This window comes from Apodemus sylvaticus, chromosome 11 (assembly GCF_947179515.1).
Source record: "Apodemus sylvaticus chromosome 11, mApoSyl1.1, whole genome shotgun sequence".
Taxonomy (NCBI): Eukaryota; Metazoa; Chordata; class Mammalia; order Rodentia; family Muridae; genus Apodemus; species Apodemus sylvaticus.
This window is the reverse complement of record NC_067482.1, coordinates 34,629,290-34,653,968: the sequence shown is the minus strand read 5'-3', so window position 1 is coordinate 34,653,968 and position 24,679 is coordinate 34,629,290. Positions and strand designations below refer to the sequence as shown.

Genomic DNA, 24,679 nt, shown 5'->3' with positions numbered 1-24,679 from the left:
ATCCGCAGTGTGATAAGAAAAAAAAGGTTAGAAGAATAAAGTAGACACTATAAGGCCTTTAGCCAGAAGTCCGCATTAGTAATACCTCACAAGGCAGAGGCTCTCAGCCTCTCCATGCTGCAACCCATTAATACAGTTCCTCCTGTTACAGTGACCCCCCCAACTATAAGATTATTTTTATAAACTATAATTATTTCGATGCTACTTCATAACTGTAATGAATCATAACGCAAATTCCCGATATGTAGGATATCATATATACAGCTCCCAAAGAGGCCGTGACCCACTGGTTGAGAACCCCTGCCATGAGATATCCTCCCAGCATTTAAGAATTATTTTCTATTGTGTCAGCTCAAGACAAGCTCATCTTAGGACATGATAGACCTACATAAGGCTGAGTGCCAAGAATGTAGGCAGATTTCCGCTAATGAACTCAGGACATTTTAATCCTGCCATCTCTGCTGCCTCTATGTAAACTGCCCTATTCATGTTTTGTTTGAGACAGGGTTTCTCTGTGTATCCCTGGCTATCCTAGAACTCATCCTGTAGACCAGGCTAGTCTGAAACTCACAGAGATCTGCCTGTCTATCTGTGGGGATTAAAGGCATGCACCGCCACCTCTCGCCCCTGATCATTGTTAATGTCAGTATATATAAATTCCACATGTCTAGGAGTTCATGTACATTTCCTGTCTCTGGCTTCTCTGTTGCAAAAGAATAAAGCAACTAGGTCCCCTGCCCAGGAAAGCCACCATTAGACTTTTCTCACAGTTAGTTCCTTGTGATGTTGACCATTTGTTCCCTTGGGTGGTCTTGTATTTACTCATCAGCTCTTACTATGTGACTGTTGCCACCAGACCATTAGTCTAGCATGTGACTGCTGTCAGTGAAAGTCTGACGGAGGAGGCAAAAAAGCATGAGTGAAGTAACCAAGTCAAGTGCTTCTGCTCCAGGAACACGGATAGAGACCAACCAACTTGGTTTGGGAGAAGTGGGGTTGCTTAGAAAAGGAGGTGACTCTGGGGCTGAGTCCAGAGAGACCCACCGTATAGCTCCCGCACTCTCCGGCACAATAGCATGCCTCTAGGAGTCCACTGTTCTTTTGTGTCCTACTTTCCAGCCTGATCCCACAGTTGCCCATGATAATTAAATGAAACTTGCCAGATGGATGCTTTCGCAAGACGGTGGCTCGTCTTCTTGCTCTATTTGCGAAAGCTGGCGTCAGATCCGAGTCCTCAAGGATGCTCTTACCTTGAGATAGCTTTGGAGAGCAGTGGCTCTTTTGTGTGCGTGCTGTCAGCAGGACCAGGTTGAGTGACAGGTGGGTGTGTCACGCATGTGGACACCGATCCCTGCCAGCTCATCTTGCCTCGGAGGGAATGAGGTGCTGAGTATTCTTCTGCGGAGATGCTGTTGATCATTGTTAACTTCCTTTGGGGGAAACGGACCCCGTAAGCTTCTGATCTGTCAGCATTTCTGTCTCACATCTATTGCCCTTATTAGTCTGTGTATAATTGATGCTGAAATCCCTGCACTACAGGTTAACACACACACACACACACACACACACAAACACACAATCACACTGTCTTAAAGAAACAATGTTCAGAACATTAAAGGGAAACTGAAAGGTGGTAAATGGTATCAATTTAATGTGTAGCTAACTCCCTTAACTGGGGAGCATGGTATTCCAATAAAAGAAATCAAATAAGTATAATAATAATAATAATATTCGTCTGTGAGTCATTCTTGATTCTTTTTAAAAGCTTTATATTACATTTATTTATTTGTGAGTATGGGGGTGGAATGTACCCCAACGTGCACATGGGGGTTGGAGGGCAACTAGTGGGAATCAGTTCTTTCTCCTTCCACCCTGTGGGTTCCAGGAATCAAACTTGGATATTCGGGAAGGTGGCACTCTATTTACCTGCCGGGGCATCTCAACAGCTCCTCCTCCTTTAGTTCTCTGAACGCGCCATCACCTTTACTTGACCAACGTCCTATAAGATGGAAGTCATTGTTCCCTATCTATAAGTAAAGAAATAGAACTGAGAGGGGGACTCAGAGGTGGCATCATCGGCTGGGTTGTCCACTACGCACCGCCTTGCTGGGTCTTACAGCCTTGGGCTCTTCCACAGCGATGCTCCCGGCCGTGGTTCCCATCTCTGCCTGCGTGATGCTGCCCGACCGTTAAGTACACTCATCCTCAAAGGGCCAGAAGCCTTTTCGGACTATAGTGTCACTAGAACCATGTGCCAGAAGCCCACCTTGCTTTCACTTTAGAAATAATTTCCGGAATTTGAAATTGTTGAATATCAATTGATTATTGTAGTTACCTAGGACTGTCAAGTGAGAGCCTTCCTGCTGGTACAATTTATGTTTTTGCTGATTATGCCCAGGCTGTAGATAAATGTAGGAATGAAACTCTGGGGCTGGTTTCTTCCTCCTCCTCTCTGTGTGTTTTGTGTGAAATAAAGGTTGAGTCTCTCACACCACCACTCACTGTTGTGGTCTAGCTTTCCTGTAAGCATGCCACTCCAGCTTTTACCAGCACCACCTCTCGCACCCCCTGAAGGGAGAGTATAGCTTCTATTTTTCTGCAACAACTTCCCATTTTGTCTGTCCCAGTCCCTATAATAACATGAGGTGTCAGAGCAGGTTGGTTGACTTGAAGTCCTATTGGCAAGAAGGCCTGCTTAAGAAAGCTGATTTTTGACCTGAAGCAGAAACTGGCCAGGCTGGTCTTACAGGCTCTGGTATACAGAGTTCCTCAGGATCCTTCTACCTTCAGGTGGATGGGGAGGGTCTGGGCAGGGCTGCACAGCATACCCAATGAGTCCTCAAGCCACCTCTGGGTGTCTCGGAAGTCCCTCAGGTCCCTCAGCTGCTTCTGGAAGGCCCTAGGGATGGGATGAGAAAGATGACACCTTGGTTGTTCAGTGGACTGACGTGGCTATTTCTCTCCCTGCAGCAAAACCAGAAATCCTGACGTATGACAGGCTCACCAATGGCCTGCTCCAGTGTGTGGCGGCGGGATTCCCGGAGCCCACAATAGATTGGTATTTTTGTACAGGGGCAGAGCAAAGGTGAGAAGATTATTTTTGGCGCTGCTTAAAATGCAGAAGGGAAGGGCTATAATTCACTTGAATTTCAAATGTGTTTTCAGACTTGCTATTTATTTTTTAGAATAAAAGGCTGTGTTTTGATTATTCTTTTCCCCTCCTATATCCGTGTGGCTTCTGAAGAAGGGATAATGGCTATATTTTTCTTGGTTGACATTAATTTTGTTTGCTGAAAAATGATTACTGAGTGACTTCTCTATTTTGGTGGTTATCTTTTTGGGTTTATCATGCAATTTCTAGCCTGCAGGTAGATAAAGCAATTTCCCAGGACAGAGTAATTAGATTTCCATTCTATACGCGGGAGGTAATGTGTGTGGGAAATGTGGCTGCAGTTATCATGAAAAAAATTACCTCAGAAGTTAATTGCCAAGTAACCAAAAAGTAATGATCGCACAATTACAACGTACATATGGCGTTTGTGAGCAGTGGGTTTGCAAGTGTCCCTCCTTGATTAGGTGCCCAGCCCCCGAAACAAGGAGCATCTGCCGCTGTGTGGCTTATCCCGCAGACCACACTTAAGTCTTAAATTGTCCTCTCGAATTACCTGAAGATGAAAATGGGGTCAACGTTGCTGTGTTTTTACCATAAAACACTGTGTTCTACTCCAGCTTTAAAGGCTCAGTTTGGCCTCATGGATAGAATGGTAGTGGAAGTTTTTTTTTTCATGGAAGATGTTTTATGACAACACATCAGGATTGATTGGTTCGAATTATTGTTTTACTGTGAGTTTTAGCACAACATTTTGTTGGGGAGAACAATAAAGAGGGCATAAAACCTCTGAACGTTGTGCCCTCTGTGGCATGGCCTGAGTATATATCTCCTGCTCAGTAAAATGCTTCAATGGAAGCAAACTGCGCCAGCTGCTGGCAGAGCACACGGCAGGCTAGGCTGTGCCCACGTCTCTGCCTTGATGTTCTGTATTTTTTGGGTGGAGAGAGACAGAAAAAGGCAAAGACAGCTGACATGTGTAGGTGTTTAGAAGACAACGGTAAATGAGAGGTGTTCCACGGGTTCAGAGAAGATCCTGTGGTCAGTGCCACACGGTGGGACCTGCTTCCAACTCTGGACTTCGGGCTCCTCCCTAACACACTCTTTGAGTCTTTCTTATCTTCATTCTTGTTGATTTCTTCTGATTTCCTCTTCTGATCTTCAACCATCACACATCGTTTCTGAGTCAGGCATGGCGGCATCTGATGCTGGCAGCCATTTTTGAGTCTATCAAGATGGTACAGTCATAGAAACCTAACCCTGGAGACTTCACAGAACTTGGTAGAATTCACCAGGTTGGGTACTAAGAAGTACTGGAAGTACTAAGTACTAAGAAGTACTGGAAGTCCACATCCAACCCCTAAACCGTCCCTTCCTCTTTCTGCTCTTCTGCAGTGCCTCCCACACTCCCAGGGTCCCAGGGGGGTCGTTTCTCCTCAGGCCATCCTGGCCATGTGGCCGGGAAAGGGAGTCAGTTTCTAGCTTCTAGCTTCGCCATACAAGTATGCCAGAGGAAGGTGCCACGGGTGCCAGATGCATGCCTGGCTTCCGGCGTAAGCCCACGCTGTTGTTCCCCTGTTGTAGGTGTACTGTTCCTGTCCCACCAGTGGACGTACAGATCCAGAACGTATCTGTGTCGCCATTTGGAAAACTGGTGGTTCAGAGTTCCATAGACTCCAGCGTCTTCCGGCACAACGGCACGGTGGAGTGTAAGGCCTCCAACGATGTAGGCAGGAGTTCCGCCTTCTTTAACTTTGCATTTAAAGGTAACAACAAAGGTATATTTCCTTTTAATCCAATTTAAGGGGTGTTTAGGCTCTGTCTGCCATACCATAATCTTACATCCATCCCAGTGTTGGCCATATCATTTCTGGGAACACCCGCATCACACCTTGCTGCCATCAAACTTCACAGACTCATTTCATACTAATCTGCTGGAGAGGGTTTTGCGTTCACCAATGTAACCTTAACCATTTTTCTCTCCCTGGTCTCTGTATGTTTGTATGAACTTCTTGATAATGACTAATATATGGACAATTATAGTTGGGTAGGGGAACCTCCCTACATTACACACCAGCATAATTAGGACACGTTGGAAATGTTAAATTCCGTTTAAAATTTCAGTTATTTAAGACGACTTGCATGTTGCTAAACATCTATATTGAAAGGTTAACAATATCTTTTATATGGTCTTGTCAGCAAATGATTTTTCCCATTTTATTTGTATGTATATTATATGTATGTTATGTATGTTATGTATGTATGTTAATGCATGTACTTACCCATCTGTACTGTCAGAATGGTACAGCCCACTGCACGTTGTGTAGATAGCCTCTGTGGACTAGGCTCCTAGGCCAGCCACTGCCTGACTAGCAGGCCAGACAGATGACCTTTGAAGGCGCTGACGGATGGGTGCGCCTGAGACAAGGAAACTGGGCACTGGGGCCAAAAAGCTGTGTGCTCAGTTTTTGGATAAGGAGGGGCCGAATCATACCTCTGCTCTCTGTTGTTAATTTTCCCAGACACAGCGATGAAAAGGATTCTTCAAAAATGTCTTTCTTGTCTGTGGAAGATGTTTGCATTCAGTGTAGAAAATTTTAGAAAATGTAAGAGAGCAGAAAGAAGCAAATGGAAACCACCCAGAGAGGAAGTCAGATGTAGCTTTTCATTAAAAACAGCATAGGTTCTGTGCGTTACTTTGTTTCTCTGTTCTTTTAACTTACACCTTTAAAGACGCCTGTGCAACTAGTAAGGGTATGGTTGTGGTGCTGTGCCAGAACACATACCCAGGCTCTAGCCCTAGCACCAAGAATAAATGTAGGAAGGAAGGAAGGAGAGGGAGAGGTGATGCATCTGAATACCAAGAGAAAGACGTGCTCCCTGCATGCACCATAAGGGAAAGGGTTTAGTTTGGGACAGGTGGTGGTGGCCAGGTTGTTGTCCCTCGGACAATCTCAATCCTCTTGCCTTGCAGAGCAAATCCAGGCCCACACTCTGTTCACGCCGCTGCTCATTGGCTTTGTGGTCACAGCTGGTGTAATGGGGATCTTCGTGATGGTTCTCGCCTACAAATATTTGCAGGTGAGCTCTGAATTGTTCTCTCCCCGGGACGCCACAATGACAAGGGAGGCACTGATTGTTCAGTGGTGTGACACGTCTTTCTTTCCTTTCTCCTCCAGAAACCCATGTATGAAGTACAATGGAAGGTTGTCGAGGAGATAAATGGAAACAATTATGTTTACATAGACCCGACACAGCTTCCTTATGACCACAAATGGGAGTTTCCCAGAAACAGGCTGAGTTTTGGTCAGTATGAATCAGGGGCTTTCCACGCAGTTCTTTTGTATAGCATGTAGCTGTGATTTTTAAGGAACCCATAGTCGCTTCCTTTGTCTTGTTTCACCTAAAACAAGAAGTGTTTTCTGTCAAACTACACAAAAGTTGGCAGGGTTGGCAAAAAGAACCCTGTAGAGAAGTAGCTCCAGACACACAAACATCTTTGATTGCCTTGTTGATTTGGGAACCTTGCAAACCATTGGTTGGTCATCCTGCTGGCCTGACCCTGCCTTCTTCCTTCCTAAAGGAAAGACGTTGGGTGCCGGTGCCTTTGGGAAGGTCGTTGAAGCCACTGCGTATGGCTTGATTAAGTCGGATGCTGCCATGACGGTTGCTGTGAAGATGCTCAAACGTAAGCGTCTCCAGGGCACACATTGCCTCTACCCACCACGGGTTTGTCTAATAGGTCCCCCCCTTGTTTTGCTAAAATATACCACCGTTTTCCATTTTAGCAAGTGCCCATTTAACGGAAAGGGAGGCCCTTATGTCAGAACTGAAGGTCCTGAGCTACCTGGGCAATCACATGAATATTGTGAACCTCCTTGGAGCCTGCACCGTGGGAGGTGAGTCTCGTGTCCGTCCGCAGCACCGGTTGCCGTCTGTCCGGTTTCAAAAACTCTAAGCTATTTGAGAGATTTTTATTTTCCCCGAAGCATTTTGTTCTAGGTTTGTTTATCCACAGTGTTCCTAAGAATGTAGATTTTTATCATTTCTGCGTTGGGAGCCTTCAGACTCTGTCCTCTCATTCGAGATGTGAGCCATGGTTGTCTCGCTGTGTTGTAGAGTGTTAGAACTTCTCTTCGTAGCTGTGTTTGGTGCCCATTACTCAGATTCTTATTTCTCCCCTCCCTCTCCATAGCCCTAAGGACCTCTAGTCTGCCCCCAGTAGATCAACATTTTAAACTCCTGCAAACTTTTGGAAACACACAGGATTTCTCTTTATGTGGAGCCACTTACATTCCCCCCCTTTCCTCATCATATGTTATATATGTGTGTGGAATTATAATACTCCCCCCCCTTAAACAGCATAAACAGAGATACAGCTTTTGGTTGTTATCATTCTACCGGGGTGGGGGTAGCTTTATATATTGCTGGGCCACAATCAGTCACTCCAGAGTTAATGTGGATTTGTCTTCTATAACTGAAAGTGGCCCCGAGCCTCTCAGTTCTCAAATGCACATCAAGTAGAACAAGGTTTTCACTTCCATAAAAACAAGCTTCCAATTCTAGCCCCTAACTCAGTGCTCCCATCAAGGATGCCTTGATGCTTCCAGAAGGCATCTTGTTCTGCAGGAACAAAGGTGTGTAGAGTGAGCTGTTGCTGTCTGTCTAGAGAGAGCCTCGGGACAGCAGACAGCTTCAGACAGGGTCTCCAGACAGCCCCCATGACCGGTGCTTTTCTGCACACCATGAATTGTTCATGAGGCAGTTTCTACCCACAGCAGTTAGTTGCCTGTTAACTTCGGAGCTAAGCTTTTAAACATTCCGAGCAACAACTCTTGTTTCCAAGTAGTCACGCTCAGAAGAACGGGTCATTTCAGGTTTTTCCGCTCACTTTCTAGTGTGGGCTTAGATGGCTGTTCCTTGGTTACTTCCCAACAGGCTGCAGCTTGGGTTCTTCATTTTCATAATAACATTACAGCAAGGATGCAGACCCCTGCCTGCCATGCTCAGAAGTGAATCAAAGGATTCCCTGTCGGGAGCTAGATCATAGTAGAACTTTTGAAAGTAGTCGCTTGTGGCTGCCAAGCCAGCAGTCACACTTGGCCCCTAATGTTCCTGTCACTTAGACATCCAGGTAGGAAGGGGCTTGCTTGTTCTATTTCGCTCAACACAATGCTGCCTTTTTTGATAAAAGATGTTAATAGATAGAATTATGTTGGGACTAAGAAGGTTTAGCCACTGTGGCTGAATGTTAATAGCCGTGGTCACCCTTGGGTATTTCTACCGGATGCAGGATTATCTATCTATAGTATATCTTGCCTGTCCCTAATGTTTTCTTATATCCTCATAGGGCCCACCCTGGTCATTACAGAATATTGTTGCTATGGTGATCTTTTGAATTTTTTGAGACGAAAACGTGATTCGTTTATTTTCTCAAAGCATGAAGAACAGGCAGAAGCGGCACTTTATAAGAACCTTCTGCATTCAAAGGAGTCTTCCTGGTAAGGCTGTTTTGCATAAATAGTCAGCTGTTGACAGGCAGTTCATGGGGTCATAAGGGTTTGCAATCAAGGCTGATTCTTTAAAAAAAAATGAGCAGAGGTACTCCTAGGTGTGAAATCAGAATTATTAAATTATTTAAACGTGATTAACTATTTCGGAAGTTCAGATAGCACCCTTGAAGATTCAAATTGAGATTCATCACTGATTTCTTTTAAATGTGTGTCTCTATTCTCTCTTTAGCCTTAGTCCTATGGAACCGGGTGTGTGACTACTTATAGGGAAGAGGGTAAAGGCTGTCATGTGGTCATTAAGTCTGGGAGACTGCACAGACTGGCCAAGAGCACGGAGCATACATAGACTACTAGTTATCAGCCTTGTTTTGGCACACCCCTCCCCATGCCCTCCCCGTGCCCCGTCCTTGCTCTGCATTATGAAGACACTACTATCAAAGAGCGCCCTTTGCATTCTGACCTCACAGACATTGTTCTCATGGACGATGGTGCGAAGGATGATGATGTCTATGCAGCTTCAAGTGCCTTGGCGGAAACCTAGTTTGATGCACAACCAGGGTAGAAATCCCTGCTGTGGTTTGTCCAGCCTTTCTTCCCAGATGTGCTTGCGATCCTTCAGGCCTACTGGACATCATAATCCTTCCCTTGTATTTTTTTTTACTGCTTCCATTGTGTGGAGTGGATCTTACCTCTATTTCATGTTAACTCTAAGCACCGGGTTCAGATCCCAGCACCAGAAACCAACATCATGAAATGCCACAGCAACCATACCCCGTTTTTAAATGGCAGGATTTCTTCTTCTGAAGTCTTAGATCCAGGCTTCCAAGGGGACCGCAGTGATCGCCAGTGGGCGGTTACCCCGCGTAGCCTTTCCCACCACTAAAGCTTAAAGTCCCAAAGGAAGCTTCATGTTTTCGTTTTAGTCCTGTAAACTTGAGTTGTGTAATGTGGGACTAAAATGCCACAAACCCCACCTTTTGTTAGTTATTCTTGAACCTAGACTCCTCACACGGAGGCCAGAGCCACGCTTCTTCGTCTGGAGACTGGGCCCTGGGTGGGTTTTTTTTTTTTTCTTTTCCTAACTTTCTGAAATAATGGCATAAGTCGGTCGGTCGGTCCCGTGTGATGTTCTTTGCGCTTTGGGATCCCATATGGGTTTGGAGCCACCAGCTCGCTCTGAAGGAGGTTGTTGTCATGGTGTTTCTATGCTAATCAGAGGCAGGAAGTACTAGAAATCTTGAAGAGTCTCCAGCCAAATGTTGCAGATTCAAGAGGTCCAGATGGTCTAGAAAATCATCCAAATTATTGGTGTTTATCTGAACCAAACTTGGTTTTTTCAAACCTTCTTCCCTTCGTCTCTCTGCTCACCATCTCCCCCCTCACATGTCTTGGAAGTGCCTGTTGACTTTCCACTTGTCTGAGTAGGGGCTAATTTAGAGTCTGAAGTAATCTGAGGTAACATTTTTTTAGGTTGTGCCCCTCTCCCACTCCCATTGAATCTATGATAGTTTGAGATGGGACTCTTCTAACTGGATCCCCACCAAAAAAAAAAAAAAGAAAGAAGAAGAAAAGACATTTACTTCCAGAGAATTGGACCTTAACGTTGAATGGCAAATAAGCGTATCTCACAGAACCCTATTTTGAAACTTCATTCAACGCTCCCCTTGCTTTTCTTGCCCTAAAGTCAGTCTGCTGCACTACAAAGTCCAGGCGAGCCGGAGCCTGGCCCGGCCGTGCCATGCCCCCACCCACTGCGCGCGTCTGCTCCCTGCGCTTCTGACACACACGGGTCTTGCATCTCTTCCGCAGTGACAGTTCAAATGAGTATATGGACATGAAGCCTGGAGTCTCCTATGTGGTGCCAACCAAGACGGACAAGCGGAGATCCACAAGAATAGGTGGGTACCCACCAAACAGCCAGAGCAGCGCGACATCAAACCGGGCTCGTAATCAAACCTTGTTCCTTATTTTCATTCTTGTGTCCGGGAAGAGGGCTTAGGGAGCTGGGTTCTGAGTCCCGAAGAAACATGGGGCAGGGATTTTGCCTCTTTCCCATTGTCCAAAGTGGGAACAGCATTCCCAGGAAGAAGCTAAGTGGCAGTTAAGGTTCACAAGTATACGGTTCAGGAAAAAGCACACACTTTTATATCTAATGCCTCACTGTTATACTTGTTAGATTTTGAAGATAGACCCACCACAGTCTGAAGATTTCTGGAACCCAGCCGGGGACTATCAGATAGCTATTGGCTTTGTAATTCAGTGTCTACCTTTGTTCCTCCCTGGATTGGGGGGGGTGACTGGCTCAGGAATTCGCGCTAGCGTTTATCCACTGCTGGCTTCTGGTGCTGTGACTGCTTCTCTCCTCTCTTTACCACTAAGGGGTTTTTTGTTTTTTGTTTTTCTTGCTATCTTCCTAATAGACTCATACATAGAAAGAGACGTGACTCCTGCCATCATGGAAGATGATGAGCTGGCTCTGGACCTGGAAGATTTGCTGAGCTTTTCCTACCAGGTGGCCAAGGGCATGGCGTTCCTCGCCTCCAAGAACGTAAGTGCATCGAGTCTCACGAGAGGAGTACGGCATCCCCCCCCCCTTAAAAGAAAAAGCCTTGAACATTGCATAGTCCTAGTTAGAATTCAGAGTGTCATTTTGAAGCGTGGTAACCAAAAGCAGAGGAAATTTCATTTCTTCACGTTCCAACTGCTGTCTCTTTGGAATTCCTGTTCTAATTTATAAGCTTGAAAGCACAAACCTGTCTTAAATGAGCCTCCATGAATATTCTTTTATATGCGGTGAATTCATTTAAAGTGTTGGCTTTAAGATGTAGGATGTGCTTCTAGAAAATAGAAGGATATGGTTTTGTCAGTAAATGGGGGACCCAGGAGTGCCTCACTGTTACTGTGCCTGGAAAGGCATAGGTCTGGGCTCCCTCTGTGAGACCCGCATACTGTGCATGGGTCTCTTGATCAGGAAGTAAGAAGAGGTCAGAGGGAGAGGAGCAGTTAGGGAAAGGATGGAGAGGATGGAGATGGGACCAGAGGGATTCTGGAAGGGATGGAAGTGTTCCCGGGGAAGAAGGTGTGGCCAGGAGGGAAGTCACAGTGGCTCCTCTAGTGATATTCCCAGGTAATTACCAAACTAAAAGATCCTCTTCCTTGTGTCCTTGGGAGAAGGCATCAAGTTGAAGCTGTGAATCGGTTTTTTGTTTTGTTTTGTTTGTTGGGTTTTTTTTAGGACTTTCAAAGAGATGCATACACAATGAACTTTCATTTTAGAAATGCGATTTGACTATTTATAATGCGTTTTTATGTGAATGGAAGGAGGGGAGAAAGACATTTATTAGAATTGGGTTGGAAAGCAGTTATAGTCATTAGAGTCCCAATCCTATGAAACACAAAAGATGAATATCACTTGCAGTATAATTTTTATTTTCGGTGTACTAAATGCTTTAAAACAAAAGTTTGGTTTTTCTTTTCTTATGTAAACACCATCATAGTATTAAAATTGTCTTCTCTCGGAGAGCTGAAATGAACGGCTATTGTCATTTTCCCTGTTCTCCCTCAACAGTGTATTCACAGAGACTTGGCAGCCAGGAATATCCTCCTGACTCACGGGCGGATCACAAAGATTTGCGATTTCGGTCTAGCCAGAGACATCAGGAATGATTCAAATTACGTGGTCAAAGGAAATGTGAGTGCCTGTCTCTGTCTCACGGGTCTACGCAGGGGCTTTGGTATCCAGTTTTGATTCAAAATTGACACCTTACCCCAACTCCTACCTTGTAATGTCACTCATTTTAGTGAAATTTTCATGGAATGTTAATACCACTAATGCCTTGATAATAGAACTTTTAATTATAATTGTGTAATTAGGGCGCCTGTAAAGGAAATAAAGCTAGCCTTAATTTTTTATGATAGCCTGAGACTAGCAATGGATTTGATTTTGCTCAATCATAGCAAATGCAGACCTGAAAGTCACAGTAGGCCTTCCCCCCTCCCCGCACCCACCCCCTTTGATTGAAATACTATGTGGAATTGACTACAGTCTAAGATGGTGTTAGAGTTATCTGTATGCAATACTTGGACGCTGGGTCTCGTTGTCAACATCGGGCTATTAAGTAGATTCACAAGTAATGGTTGGTTTGTGGGACACAGTACCAAACTTTATTGCCAGCCTTTTCTGTAACCTCAGAACAAACCTCGTGCCTTAAAACACACCATCTTCCAATTTTTATAGAAGGAGAAACTAAAGCCCAGTATATTTTAGTGATTTATATCTGAAATAGCTAGTCAGCAGGGTCCATTGGCTATGGAAGGCCATAATCTCCTAGATGTATATTCTTAGGTATATATTTTTTTTTCTCCTCAGCCCATTTGAACAGTCCATATTTATTCCTGGAGGTCAATTTTTATGTCTGTCAGGATAATGCAGTTCCTTCTTGTTCATCACAGCGGCACCTCTGTTGTAGGCTGTGCACGACTTGGTTTGTAAGGATATTGCTGGCTTTATACCCTGGCTCAATCACATGGTTCTGAAAAGGCTGTCAAGGTCAGATTTTTTTTTTCCAGGAGATTTGATGAAATCAACTTCCTGGCTTAATATTTGAAGGAAGATGGGAAATGCTTCAGTATTTCAGGATAAAGCAGCAAGATAAGGAAGTGAAATGTCTGGGCCCAGGCTGGCAGAGTTCCGACCTGGTCCTGTTTAACCGGGGTGGACTGACTCAGTACTTGGAGGAATTCTTACGGGGCAGAGTTCTCAGAACAGGGCCAGGCCCATTCTTCTGTTTTATGTTTTGAAATCCAAACCATCAGGACAGAGGTTGTGCCCCAGGACCTTCCTAACTCATATCATAGTTGACAAGTCAAGCAGTTGAACTGGCCAATTATTTGAGAACATTTCAAACAAGGAAATGCACGTGATGCCGTGCTGTGTGGAATTTGAAGTGCAGTCCTTGTAAAGTCCCTTTGTTCTCTGAAAGATCTTTTAGAATTGTGAATTATTCTTAATAATTTTCCATGCTGGGCACTGAGTCTCTGTGCCTATGGGCCCCTTGTTAGAATACCATTTCAAATGAGTGGGATACTTATCCAATGTATGGATAATGAATGGAATGCTATATTTATCCAAGAAAAGCAGATTATATTGAATGACGATTGTATCGAATTTTGTAAAGCAAATTTAGTGGGAGACAGTGTACATACTTCTTTATTGCATGGAGCAACATGCTATAAACGCTGCCGTGATTTCAAAGGGACCCTGGATGAAAGTTTTCTTTGTAATTCCCGTAACTACTGCGATGCGAAGTGTTGCCTGCGGAGGACAAGTCACTGAGCCTCTTTCATTGCTTTTTCTAGTTTTAGAAAATGCTAAATTTCACTTAGAAGTTAAGTTTTAGATACCCAGGTCCCTTGAATTCAAGACCCTAATAGATCCTAGTTTAACACTCTTGTTGGGGACACAGCATAAAACCTGGGGATAGTGGATGGTTTTTCTAGTTTGTGAATCATCCCCTCCCCACACGCTAAAATAACTTCAGCCCTCAAAGGGCTCTCTTCCTATTGTTCAGTTGTAAACAGATTTAAAGGATTGATTTCACCTCATTTGACAGATTAATATCCAGAAATCCTGATAGGCTGTACGAGACAAGGTCATAGAAAGCTTGGCCTGACTGAGAGGAAGGGGCCTGAATGTCTCCTGACATAAGCACCGACTGTGCCCAGGCCCCCCAAGAACAGCCACAGCTCAGCGGTGCCTGCTAGTCTGGGTAAATACTAGTGAGTTGGACATTGGTGGGCATTTTTCTTCCTGCATTGCCTCATTTGTCCCATGAAACAACTCCTGGTATTTGAAGTTAATTTTGTTTTACAGAAGATGATTCTGAGCCCGGCTTATCCGTGCTCAGGTAACTCTAGTAGGTGTGTGAGGGTTAGGGAGGGTTGTACCTGGCAGGAGTCTAACAGTGAATGGGAAGGGATCTCTGGTCAGGTGGGGAATTCTACAACACTTAGCACGGATTCCTTCTGCCTCTCTCTGGTTTGTAATTCCTGCATGTAACCCTCCTCATCCTGGTCAAAGATGACCGGACCGACAGCTAGCCATCATGGTAAAGGCAGATGCATGAAGGAATACCACGAAAAAAAGAGAACCTAGGAGTATAGAACCACAGTATTTTAATTTTTTTCTTTTTTTCATGCCACTGTATAAAGTTCAGATCTTAGCAGCTAAAACTGAGTGGTCTGGCTATAGCTTGCTGCAAAGGAGGCTGGGAAATGTAGTTCTCATTGGGAGAGGCCATATAGGTTGTCAACACAGAAAGGAAGAGTGGCACACTAAGTATCTTCAAGGCCATTACTGGAAGGAAGGTTAGAACCCATAGACTTCTCTGTTCTTAGTTTATGGTTCTATTATGAACTCAACACCCCTGTTTGAAAGGGAGCTACTAGAATTGTGAATTATAAGTAGGGAAGGTGGCTGGAGGCCAGGTTCAAGGTCTTGTTAAGTGGGACTCGCCCCTGCCCTCCAGCCAGATCCGCACCTGCAGGATTGCTGTCCATCTTGTTTATTGAGAGTCTTCGTTAACTAGCTGGATTTGCTGTGTTTCCTTCTAGGCACGACTGCCTGTGAAGTGGATGGCACCAGAAAGCATTTTCAACTGCGTGTACACATTTGAAAGTGATGTCTGGTCCTATGGGATTTTCCTCTGGGAGCTATTCTCTTTAGGTAAAATGTTCCTTTATCCAAGATGTCCTCATTGTCCAAAAGCTTCTGGAGGTTTCCATGGTATCCTGCCCACTGCGGCTGACATTGATTCGCCACCTCTCTGTACCCCCAGGAAGCAGCCCCTACCCAGGGATGCAGGTGGATTCCAAGTTTTACAAGATGATCAAGGAAGGCTTCCGGATGCTCAGCCCAGAGCATGCGCCCGCCGAAATGTAAGGACCACGAGCCTTTTCTTCTGATAAGGTCCCTTTGAAAGATGGAAATGTTGACGGTCTTTGCTAGCACGGTTTGAAATGTCACTTGGTTCCTTCGGCCACCCTGCTCAAATGCCACAGCTTTGGTTCTTTTCATAATCTCTTGTCACCGATAGCACAGAAGCTTTTGACAGTATCTCACACGCGTGGGGTTTTATTCTCTGTATGTTACTTCGCACACCCTGGCACAGAGCCCCAGATTTGTTATTGAGGTGGTCGTGTGCTGGGCAGCAGAAAGGGGGTTAAGGGAACCAGGAGTGACAAACAGCACCCTCCCCTCCCCCTCCCCTTTTGCAGGTATGACGTCATGAAGACTTGCTGGGACGCTGACCCCCTGAAAAGGCCGACATTCAAGCAGGTTGTTCAGCTCATTGAGAAGCAGATCTCAGACAGCACCAAGCATGTGAGTGACAGGCCAGGCCTGGAATCCTTTGTCCTTATTCTAGGGTCATAGACCTCAGGCTTCCAAGGACAAGGACCAATCTCTCCCACCTCTCTGGCTTGAATGATAGGCTGGTCTTCCTTCTGAAGGTGGAAGTAAAACAACGAAGTCCATTCTTCCTGCACACAGTTCCCCTGACCTCCACCTCTGTTCTAATCCAGAGATGTGAGATGGGGAGGGGGAGGGGCTTGCGTTCAGATGTGTGGGATTAGCTGTTGTCACAAGGCCTGGCCATGCTTCCTCCCAGTCCTGAAATGTTGATCATGGGACTGTCTGGTCTCCTCCTCACATGTCAGGGCCATTCATCCTGGGTAGGTTGAGCTAGGATGAAAGTCCTGGCTTTCATAGCTTTGCCACCACAGTCAAGTGAGCTTTAAACAGCCAGAACTAGCCAGCCGCCGCCGCAAGGGCTGGGATGCCCGCAGCTGTGTAGAAGGGTTGGTTGTTTGGAGTTAGGACATCCCTCCCAGTGATGTGGGGAGTGTGGGATGAACTAAATCCAGTATTTCCTCTTGTGCTTCTAAGGAGGAATTGGCCATCTTTACTGAGACCAGACTCCATTTAAGCCGCTTTCTCCCTCCCCTGAGCCATCTGCTGGGGACTCTCTTTTCTAATAGCACACCGCTGATCCTTTCGAGTTAATGCTTGCTCTGCAGGGCATCAAGGCACATTTCAAATGAAACATCATTTTCCACCCAAGTGCTTTGATTCCTGACAAACGACCTCTGGAAGAGTCATGGGTGTCGCTGCAAATTACACTGGCCCGTTGGGTTGTGGCTGGCTCTGGGGACGCGCAGGCCTTCTTCACAGGCTGGCTAGTACTTGCTTTCAGATACATCCCTTCAGAGGAGAAACACTGCAAACATTATTGACACTTCTTTCACGAAGTGATTTTCATAGGGGATACTGGAGTATAAGCCCAATCTTGGTTTTAGCCACTCACTGTTCCTTGTCTTGAGGATTCTGCAAACAGGGAGTGGCCCTGTTTGCTGAGTTGGTCACAGTGCTGCTGTTTGACTGCGGGCTCTTTCTCCACAGATTTACTCCAACTTAGCAAACTGCAACCCCAACCCAGAGAACCCCGTGGTGGTGGACCATTCCGTGAGGGTCAACTCTGTCGGCAGCAGCGCCTCTTCCACACAGCCTCTGCTCGTACACCAAGATGCCTGAGCAGAAACCGAGTCCAATAGGCTTTGCTGCTGTCTCGCCCCGGTTCTTCTGGCTTCTATGATGGTTATTTTGTTTTCCTTTGACTTGCATACTACCCCCCCCAGGGTAGTGGGTTCCTCACTGCACCCCACCCCCACCCCACTGTGATTCAGCCTTTATGAGCACACTTTAGTGGCTGATGACCTTTCCTTTTTGCTATCAGCCACCGTCCCACTGCGAAGGTCCGAACTCTGTGTATATACATTCCCAATAGCAAAGTAGCTCCTACTGTAAACAGAAGGACTCCTGCTTTAGAGGAGGAAGGGTAGAGTGGAACAGGATGCCCAGAGTTCCTCCCGGGGCTCCTCTAAGGGTGTTTGGAAAGTATGGCCAGTAGTTAATTTGAAGAATAGAAGTAGTCCCATTGGCCCTGAGAGCCTTCCATAAGGATGGGAGATGTATGTAGCAAGACTAGAAAGGGAATCCCAAGCCCTTTGTGTGGAAAGCAGACCATTATTAGAACAGAGGGCGCGTGCGCACATCTGGGCGTCAGAAGTCTGGTCACACTGAGAAGACCGAGGCTGTGAAGGAACCAGCCCTGGAGGCATAAACAAAGATGCTCTGCTCTGGGCTGGCCCTCGCGCACGCACGCACACATGCATGCGGGCTTTTGTACAACTGACCTGGTTTTTAAATAGTTTGCTGTCAGGGAGTAGAATTGGAGACAAGGCCTCCTCCCTAGCCAGCATTTGTATATATTCATCTATACGTTGTATGTGTTCATACTTTGGAGGAGGGATTTCCCACAAGCTTTAGTTTCTGTGTACAGCCCTGGCATCAGGTCTGCTGTGTGTAAGAATAGATTAAGAGCCATACAGATTTGAAGGAAAACAGTTAATGTTTTTGTTTTTGTTTTTGTTTTTTAAGAAAAAAATATAACTGCTAAGCACAATCTTTATAAGACCTCTTAGTCAACATACTTGCCCTGTAGATGCTTCGGAACAAGCCTTCCAAGTCAGAGTGGCTTTGCAGGCAGGAGAACTGAGGCTGTTTGAAAAGGTGACCGACCGTCTTACCCATGATTCCCACAGGATCGAGAAAACAGTGCGGTCCTGGTTTGGATTCTCACATAGCAGGAGGTGAAAGTTAGACTCGGCCTTTTAATAGGTGCGTCCCGGGCATCGGGCCAGTATCTATATAAGTGTGTATGTGTGTGCATGTGTGTATGTATGCGTATGTATATGCGTGTGGGTGAGTTGTGTCGGGAAACTTGCCCTGCATCCCTGAGGGTCCTCCTCCGGGACCCCAGATGTGACCGCTTCCAGCACCGCCCGTCTCTCTCCAGTTTCCCTGCATGCGGCTTGCTGTCTAGAAGAGTTTACTCAAAGCCACCACCGAGGCTTAGCGGAGTGGCGTGCCGAAGGACCTATTTATTTGGACTCCTCCTGCACGTGACGACACTCTTCTCTGTACTCACCATACTGTACCCACCTCTTAGAACTGATGTAATGCTGCCAATCCAGGAAAACATATCTAAAGTGTACCCTGTCGACTGGGGCCCGCCTCACCTTGCCCGTGACCACTGTCCGGCATAAGGGGTCCGTCCGTCCGTCTGCATGGTCATATGCTGTCCTACAGGATTCAGGTGTGTTGCCTTCACGGTTTTCCCCACCCCCTCCTGCCCTTTTACCCTTTAGGCCACACTCAGAGACTCGTGGCCGTTGACCTGGAAGTGCTCGTTTGCACTGGAGTGCTACACTCTTGCACCTTTCCAAAGTTAGCTGGTTCGGAGGTTGTGTTGTCATGTACGAGACTGTCACCGTTTACCGTGCTCTGTCTGAAACATTTCTTTGTATTCCTAATGGCTTCAATTAGAGTAAGAAGAATAGCTGTTAATGATGGATGTCAGGTACTTCAGGGGCACACCATTGAGAATTTTGTCTTGGATATTCTTGAAAGTTTATATTTTTATAATTTTTTTGTTTTTACATCAGATGTCAGATGTTTCTTTCAGTTGCTTGATGTTTGGAATTATTATGTGGCTTTTTTTTGTAAATATTGAAATGTAGCAATAATGTCTTTTGAATATTCCTGAGCCCCATGAGTCCCTGAAAATATTTTTTATATATACAGTAACTTTATGTGTAAATAATAAGCTGTGCAGGTTTAAACATGTCACGTTTCGTGTGGGTTTTTCTGATATGTTGTCCAACTGTTGACAGTTCTGAAGAATTCTAATAAAAATGTAAATATATAAATCAAATAAAATTTTCTGGTTTTTTTTTTTTAAGGGACATTCATTCACTCAATCAGAAGTTTTGTGCACAATTTGCGTAAAATGCATGCAGGATTCTCGTCACATTAGGATTTATATCCTTGAAAATTCAATATACATTTGTTAGTAATTTTAGTGTGTGCTATTTCAGGGTTGATGATGTTGTTTTTTTTTTTTTTTTTTTAATTTTATCCTCACAACCCAGGGTCTCTAATAAGTTGAGAAATGTAGAAAACATTTTGAGGGTTTTTCCACATAGCTATGATTAACATTAGGTCGATTCATGGGAAATGACTATTTGTTGGGAAAATAACAGTAAATAACAGCAGTCTCATGTGGTCCAAGCTAATGCACACAGCATGTTTTCTCCTAAAAACAGATTGACTAAAAATTAGCTTCCGTTGTGATGAACAAGGTTAGACCAGGGAGCTGGAGAAAGCAGTTTGTGTTCTGGTGGTGTAGGGGTTGAAGTGAGCTGACAGTATGAGGCGAGGAGATGCTCTGGCCACGCCTTCAGGCTTCTGGTGACAGAGTTCTGGTCTTACTGGCTTCTGGAACAGTTTAGTGCGCTCGCTTGGAGGCCTGTGGTATATGAGGAGAGGGTTCTCCTGTGGCTGGACCATCCCGTGGCACCAGAGTGCACCAACCAGGCCATTGGGACACTCTGAGAAAACCTCCCTCTATGTGCCATGCAGCCAGGAAGGAAGGGAGGGAAGCAGAAAAAGCCCCAGCGTAGTAACTCACCCTTATAAATCTGATACATCCCTGTAATCCCAGGGCTGAGGAGGTGGAGGAGGAGTTACGGGCTTCCTGGCCATAACTAGACTAGCCAGTCTAGACCCTGTAGTCAAGGCCTAGCCAGGGAGAGAAGTTGCCTGGCAAAAACAGTGGACAGAGCCTAAGGAGTGTAACCTGAGGTTGTCCTCTGACCTCCACTTGGATGTGCCAGCACCCTCAGCACACATAAGCCTACACACACACACACACACACACACACACAGAGGAATGGGTTAGAAGCCCAAGCACCAGAAGTCTTGGCTCCCTGTACAGACGTGTATACCTGCTGAAGTATCCTCTGAAGGGAAGGAAGGTTGGGAGGTGAGTTTTGATGAAGACAAGTCCTTTCAAATCAGGAGGGGATTTTTGTGGCTAGGAAAGTCTCAAAACGGCAGGCAGCAATGGGGAAGACAGAGCCATGTTTCAGTCAGGCGATGGCCACTGCCTTGTTGCAGACAGGAATGAATGTCAACTGACCACAGAACAAAGAGGCCTTTTCTTTCAGAATGCTTTTCGCTGTCATTTAGTTAGACCTTTTGTGTTTAAAATCTTGAATTGGAAGCAGTTTCGGAGCCCATGTTATTAGCCCGTCATGATTTCCCCTAACTGCCCCAGACCCTTGTTCAGGCTCAAATTGAGTTCAAATCAGAGTTAGCCCTGTCTTTCCCATCTACTGCTGTGTGAATTTGAACTGATTGGCTCTTGAAATGTAGGTTTTGTAGGACTACAAGTACCATGATGCACTAAACCCTTGTGTGCCTAAACATGCATAGAGCTCAGAAATGGCAACATTCAGCACGATAAATTAGGCTTAGTAAGCCCTAGAAGGACGGCTCAAGTCATGGAGATTCAATAAGTCAGTTCCAAGTAGTACCTTCCTCCTAAATCAGTGGTTCTCGACCTTCCTAAAGTTGCAGCGCTAATTTAATACAGTTCCTCACATGGTGATGACCCCCAACTATAAAGTTATTTTTGTTGCTACTTTATAACTAATTTTGCAACTGCTATGAATTGTAAATATCTGTGTGTTTCTGTGTCTGATGATGTGTCTTAGATAACCTCTGTGAAAGGGTCATTTGACCCCAGAGAGGTTGTGGCACACAGGTTGAGTGAGGACCATTGGTTGAGTGAGTCCTGGTATGAGGTGACTTTGCAGTTGGGATTTGGGTGCTCTTATGAAAATTACAACCTTTTGGGTCATCATTCAGCTTCACTTCCATGTTCACTAGCCCATAATATACCCCACTTCTTTTCCACTGCCAGTCTCCCCCCTCGTATCTCCTGTGTGCTAAGCCCCCATCATTTAAGACCAACAGAAACCATCCCAGTCAGAAGTTGCTTCTCAATTCCACATTCCACGCTTCTGGGGAATCTTTCTACCACTTCTGCCTTCAGCTATAGTTATTCTGGCTCTTACTTCTCCCTCCCCACTTTATCTAGTCTTAAAGTCAATTAACAGAGTACCCACACGCTCCCCGGCATGGAATTGCCTAGTCTCAAAGCATACAGTCCTTGGGAGATGGTGTTCTGTGGCTGTGGTAAAATACCATGACCAAAATATGAACCAGAGAGCAAAGTTTATTTCATCTTATAGTTCTCTATCATGAAAGGAGGTCTAGTCAGGAACCTAGAGGCAGGAACGGGATCCTAGACTGTGGAGGGATGCTGCGTAGCGTCTTGCTCCTCCTGGCTTGCTCAGTTTGCTTTCTTACATGCCACATCCCAGGCTCACGTGCCAGGAAGTGGTACTGCCACCAAGAGGTTGGGGTCTTTCTTGTCAACCATAAGCCAAAAACACATTCCGCAGACTTGCCTACAGACAAATCTAATGGGGACATTTTCTCAGTTGAGGTTCCCTCTTCTCAGATGACTTCTCTAGCTTGTGTCAAGTTGACAAACTAAATATTCCAGCACAAAAGGTTATGAGTTCTTTAAGTCTTTAAGACTTCTCCCTCTGTAGTCTGTGGAACTATAACCTACATCAAGATCTGAATCTTCACTGAGGTCATGGCAAATAAAGATTTTCCCAAGCTGATCTCCCGCTTACGTGTCCTGAGAAGACATCCATCCCAGCCTGCTTTGGCCTGAGGGAGACTGTCCTCCCTTGCCACCCCAAAAGTGTCAACAAGTTGCTACAATAAGACGTGCCCCTTAAGTGCCAGAGGTCCACTCAACCCCCCCCCCCCCGCCCCCCAGAGCTGTGGAACAATGCTCCACAAGTGGTTAATATAATACTCCTCAAATAATTAAATATCCCATCAGCAGTTGGGAATGAAGGAGAGTTACCTGGGAAGAAATGGTCCCAGGAAAAACAAGACAAAACTGGCTAGAACAGGACCTAAGGAGGGGGCCTCACTGGACCTTAGGCAGGGAGGAGGGAATGCCGAGAACCCCTTACAGAGGCCCGGTCAGCTGCTCCACAGAGAGGGAGGAAAGGCCTTACAGGGATGGTAAGGGTAGAGAGGAAAGGCCTGTGGCATTCTGGAAGCTGGGACGCCCAGGACCAGGTGTGGCAAGGGCTGAGAGGACCTGCTCTACTCTCTCCTGTCTTCTGACAGATTCTGGTGATTCTTGGCTCTCCCTCCCCCTCTCCCTTTCCCTCCCCCCTCCCCCTCTCCATCCGCATCTCCATCCCCCTCCCTCTCCCCCTCCCTCTCCCCCTCCCCAGCTCCTTCCTCATCCTTCTCCCCCTTCCTCTCCTCTCCCTCTCCCCTTCCCTCTCCCCCTTCCTCTCCCTCTCTCCCCCTCCCTGTCCTTCTCCCCCTCCCCTCCCTCTTCCCCTCCTTCCTCTCCCTCTCTCCCTCCCCCTCCCTCTCCCCTTCCCTCTCCTCCCCCTCTCTCTCCCCTCCCCTTCTCCCTCCCCCTCCCCCTCCCTCTGCCCATGGGTTCCCAAACCCTCCCTTTATGTAAGCACACTATTCCACTATTCCAGTGTCATCTCAGATCATCTTTCTCAGTTGTTTATTGCTTATCTAAGATTCACATTTAACTTGGTGCTCTTTGGTTGGTATGTTAAATCAGGTAGCCCTTGTCTGGGTATTGAGTTTCTGAATTTTGATTTGGGTACGCTATTCAGTTAACCATTGAACATTCCAGAATTGGCACACAGGAGAAACAGTTTCCATTATGGTAAATACAGAGGAGTAATTTTGTTTTTATCTTTTAAAATTTTTATTTAGGGAAGGCTTGCAGGTGGCAAAGCTCCTTAGTCTAAATTACCTCACCTGCAGTCCTGATAGTCTCACATTGGTACTGGATTGAAAGGTGATGACCGTAGGTCAGAGTGTGGTGGCTTTCACCTGCTTCCAAGTTTTCATCATTAGAGAAGTCAACTCATAAGGTCAGGATCACTCTGAAGCTACAAGTGTTTACAACATAAGCATGCAGACCAGAGTTCAATCCCCAGCACCCGTATAAAAGTCAGGCGAGCCATTATATGCCTGTAATCTCAGCACTAGAGAGGCAGAGACAGCAGGGTCTCTCCAGTTTAGTGGTTATCCAATATGGCTGAACTGGTGGGCTTCAGGTTCACTGATAGACACTGTATTAGAAAACAAGGTGGAGACTGACAGAAAGACATCGACATCAACCTTGGCATGACATCATGCATGCACGCATGATGTGTACCTGTGCATATGTGCACAAGAGTGTACATCCATCCCCCTACACACACATACAAACACACACACACACACACACACACACATACACACACATGCATGCCTGCACGCACACACACACGTGCACAGAGAAGCTTAGAATTCAGCTCAGTCTGTTCTGAGGATATTTATTTTCATATTTCTCTTTCTTTGGATTTTAATACTTTATTATGATATATGCAAACTTGGCTTCCTTTTTAATATAATGGGTTTCATGAATCTATCTGCACTTTGCTTGCTCGCTTTTAATCAGTGCTGGAAAATTATCAGTTCCTTTTAACTTGTCTGTGCCCCGTCCTGCCTTTCTTCTTCTGGGACTTTGTAGCATCTTAGATGTTCTCCTCTGGCACCGTGCCTCTGAGCTCCTGCTCTGCTCTCTCCAAGTACTTTCTTCTTGGCATTCTAGGCTGCAAGGCACATACTTCCTATTCTTATTCCTGAATCCTCTTCTAGCTCCTGGCCTTTGGAAAATACGTTTAGTTCTTTCATTGAGACGTAACTGAGAAGCCAATGGAAAGTGTATATTTGATGGCTTTATAAATGACTGTCCTTCTGAAACTATGCTTGACCCAGTTAGGAGGCATTGTGATTTTAATCAGGTAATTGTCAGTTGAAATTGTCAGTTGAAATGAAGCTCTCAATGCACAGATTCAATCACAGATTGTCTTCGGGCTCTTTCTAGATCTATTGATCTTTCGAGTAGTGGTGACAGTGGACAGGTTGCCTTGTTCGTGTAATGATCAGCAGTGACGACGTTTATATAGTGTCTACAATATA

The 24,679-nt window shown here is 45.6% G+C and overlaps 1 protein-coding gene across 2 annotated transcripts in view; it reads left to right on the top strand.

The window, feature by feature from the left end:
- Positions 1 to 18,108, top strand: part of Kit (KIT proto-oncogene, receptor tyrosine kinase) — a 78,130-nt gene extending 60,022 nt beyond the window's left edge. The window contains exons 8-21 of one of the 2 annotated variants that reach the window (XM_052198620.1): positions 2,971 to 3,085; positions 4,694 to 4,875; positions 6,084 to 6,190; positions 6,289 to 6,415; positions 6,693 to 6,797; positions 6,898 to 7,008; positions 8,460 to 8,610; positions 10,432 to 10,520; positions 11,043 to 11,170; positions 12,191 to 12,313; positions 15,235 to 15,346; positions 15,459 to 15,558; positions 15,898 to 16,003; positions 17,081 to 18,108. In XM_052198620.1, the coding sequence (XP_052054580.1) occupies positions 2,971 to 3,085; positions 4,694 to 4,875; positions 6,084 to 6,190; positions 6,289 to 6,415; positions 6,693 to 6,797; positions 6,898 to 7,008; positions 8,460 to 8,610; positions 10,432 to 10,520; positions 11,043 to 11,170; positions 12,191 to 12,313; positions 15,235 to 15,346; positions 15,459 to 15,558; positions 15,898 to 16,003; positions 17,081 to 17,212 (1,688 nt within the window). In that variant the 3' untranslated portion in view covers positions 17,213 to 18,108. Of the gene's footprint in view, positions 1 to 2,970; positions 3,086 to 4,693; positions 4,888 to 6,083; positions 6,191 to 6,288; positions 6,416 to 6,692; positions 6,798 to 6,897; positions 7,009 to 8,459; positions 8,611 to 10,431; positions 10,521 to 11,042; positions 11,171 to 12,190; positions 12,314 to 15,234; positions 15,347 to 15,458; positions 15,559 to 15,897; positions 16,004 to 17,080 lie in introns of both variants that reach the window. The other variant, XM_052198618.1, reaches the window with a different exon arrangement.
- Positions 18,109 to 24,679: the final 6,571 nt, after the last annotated feature.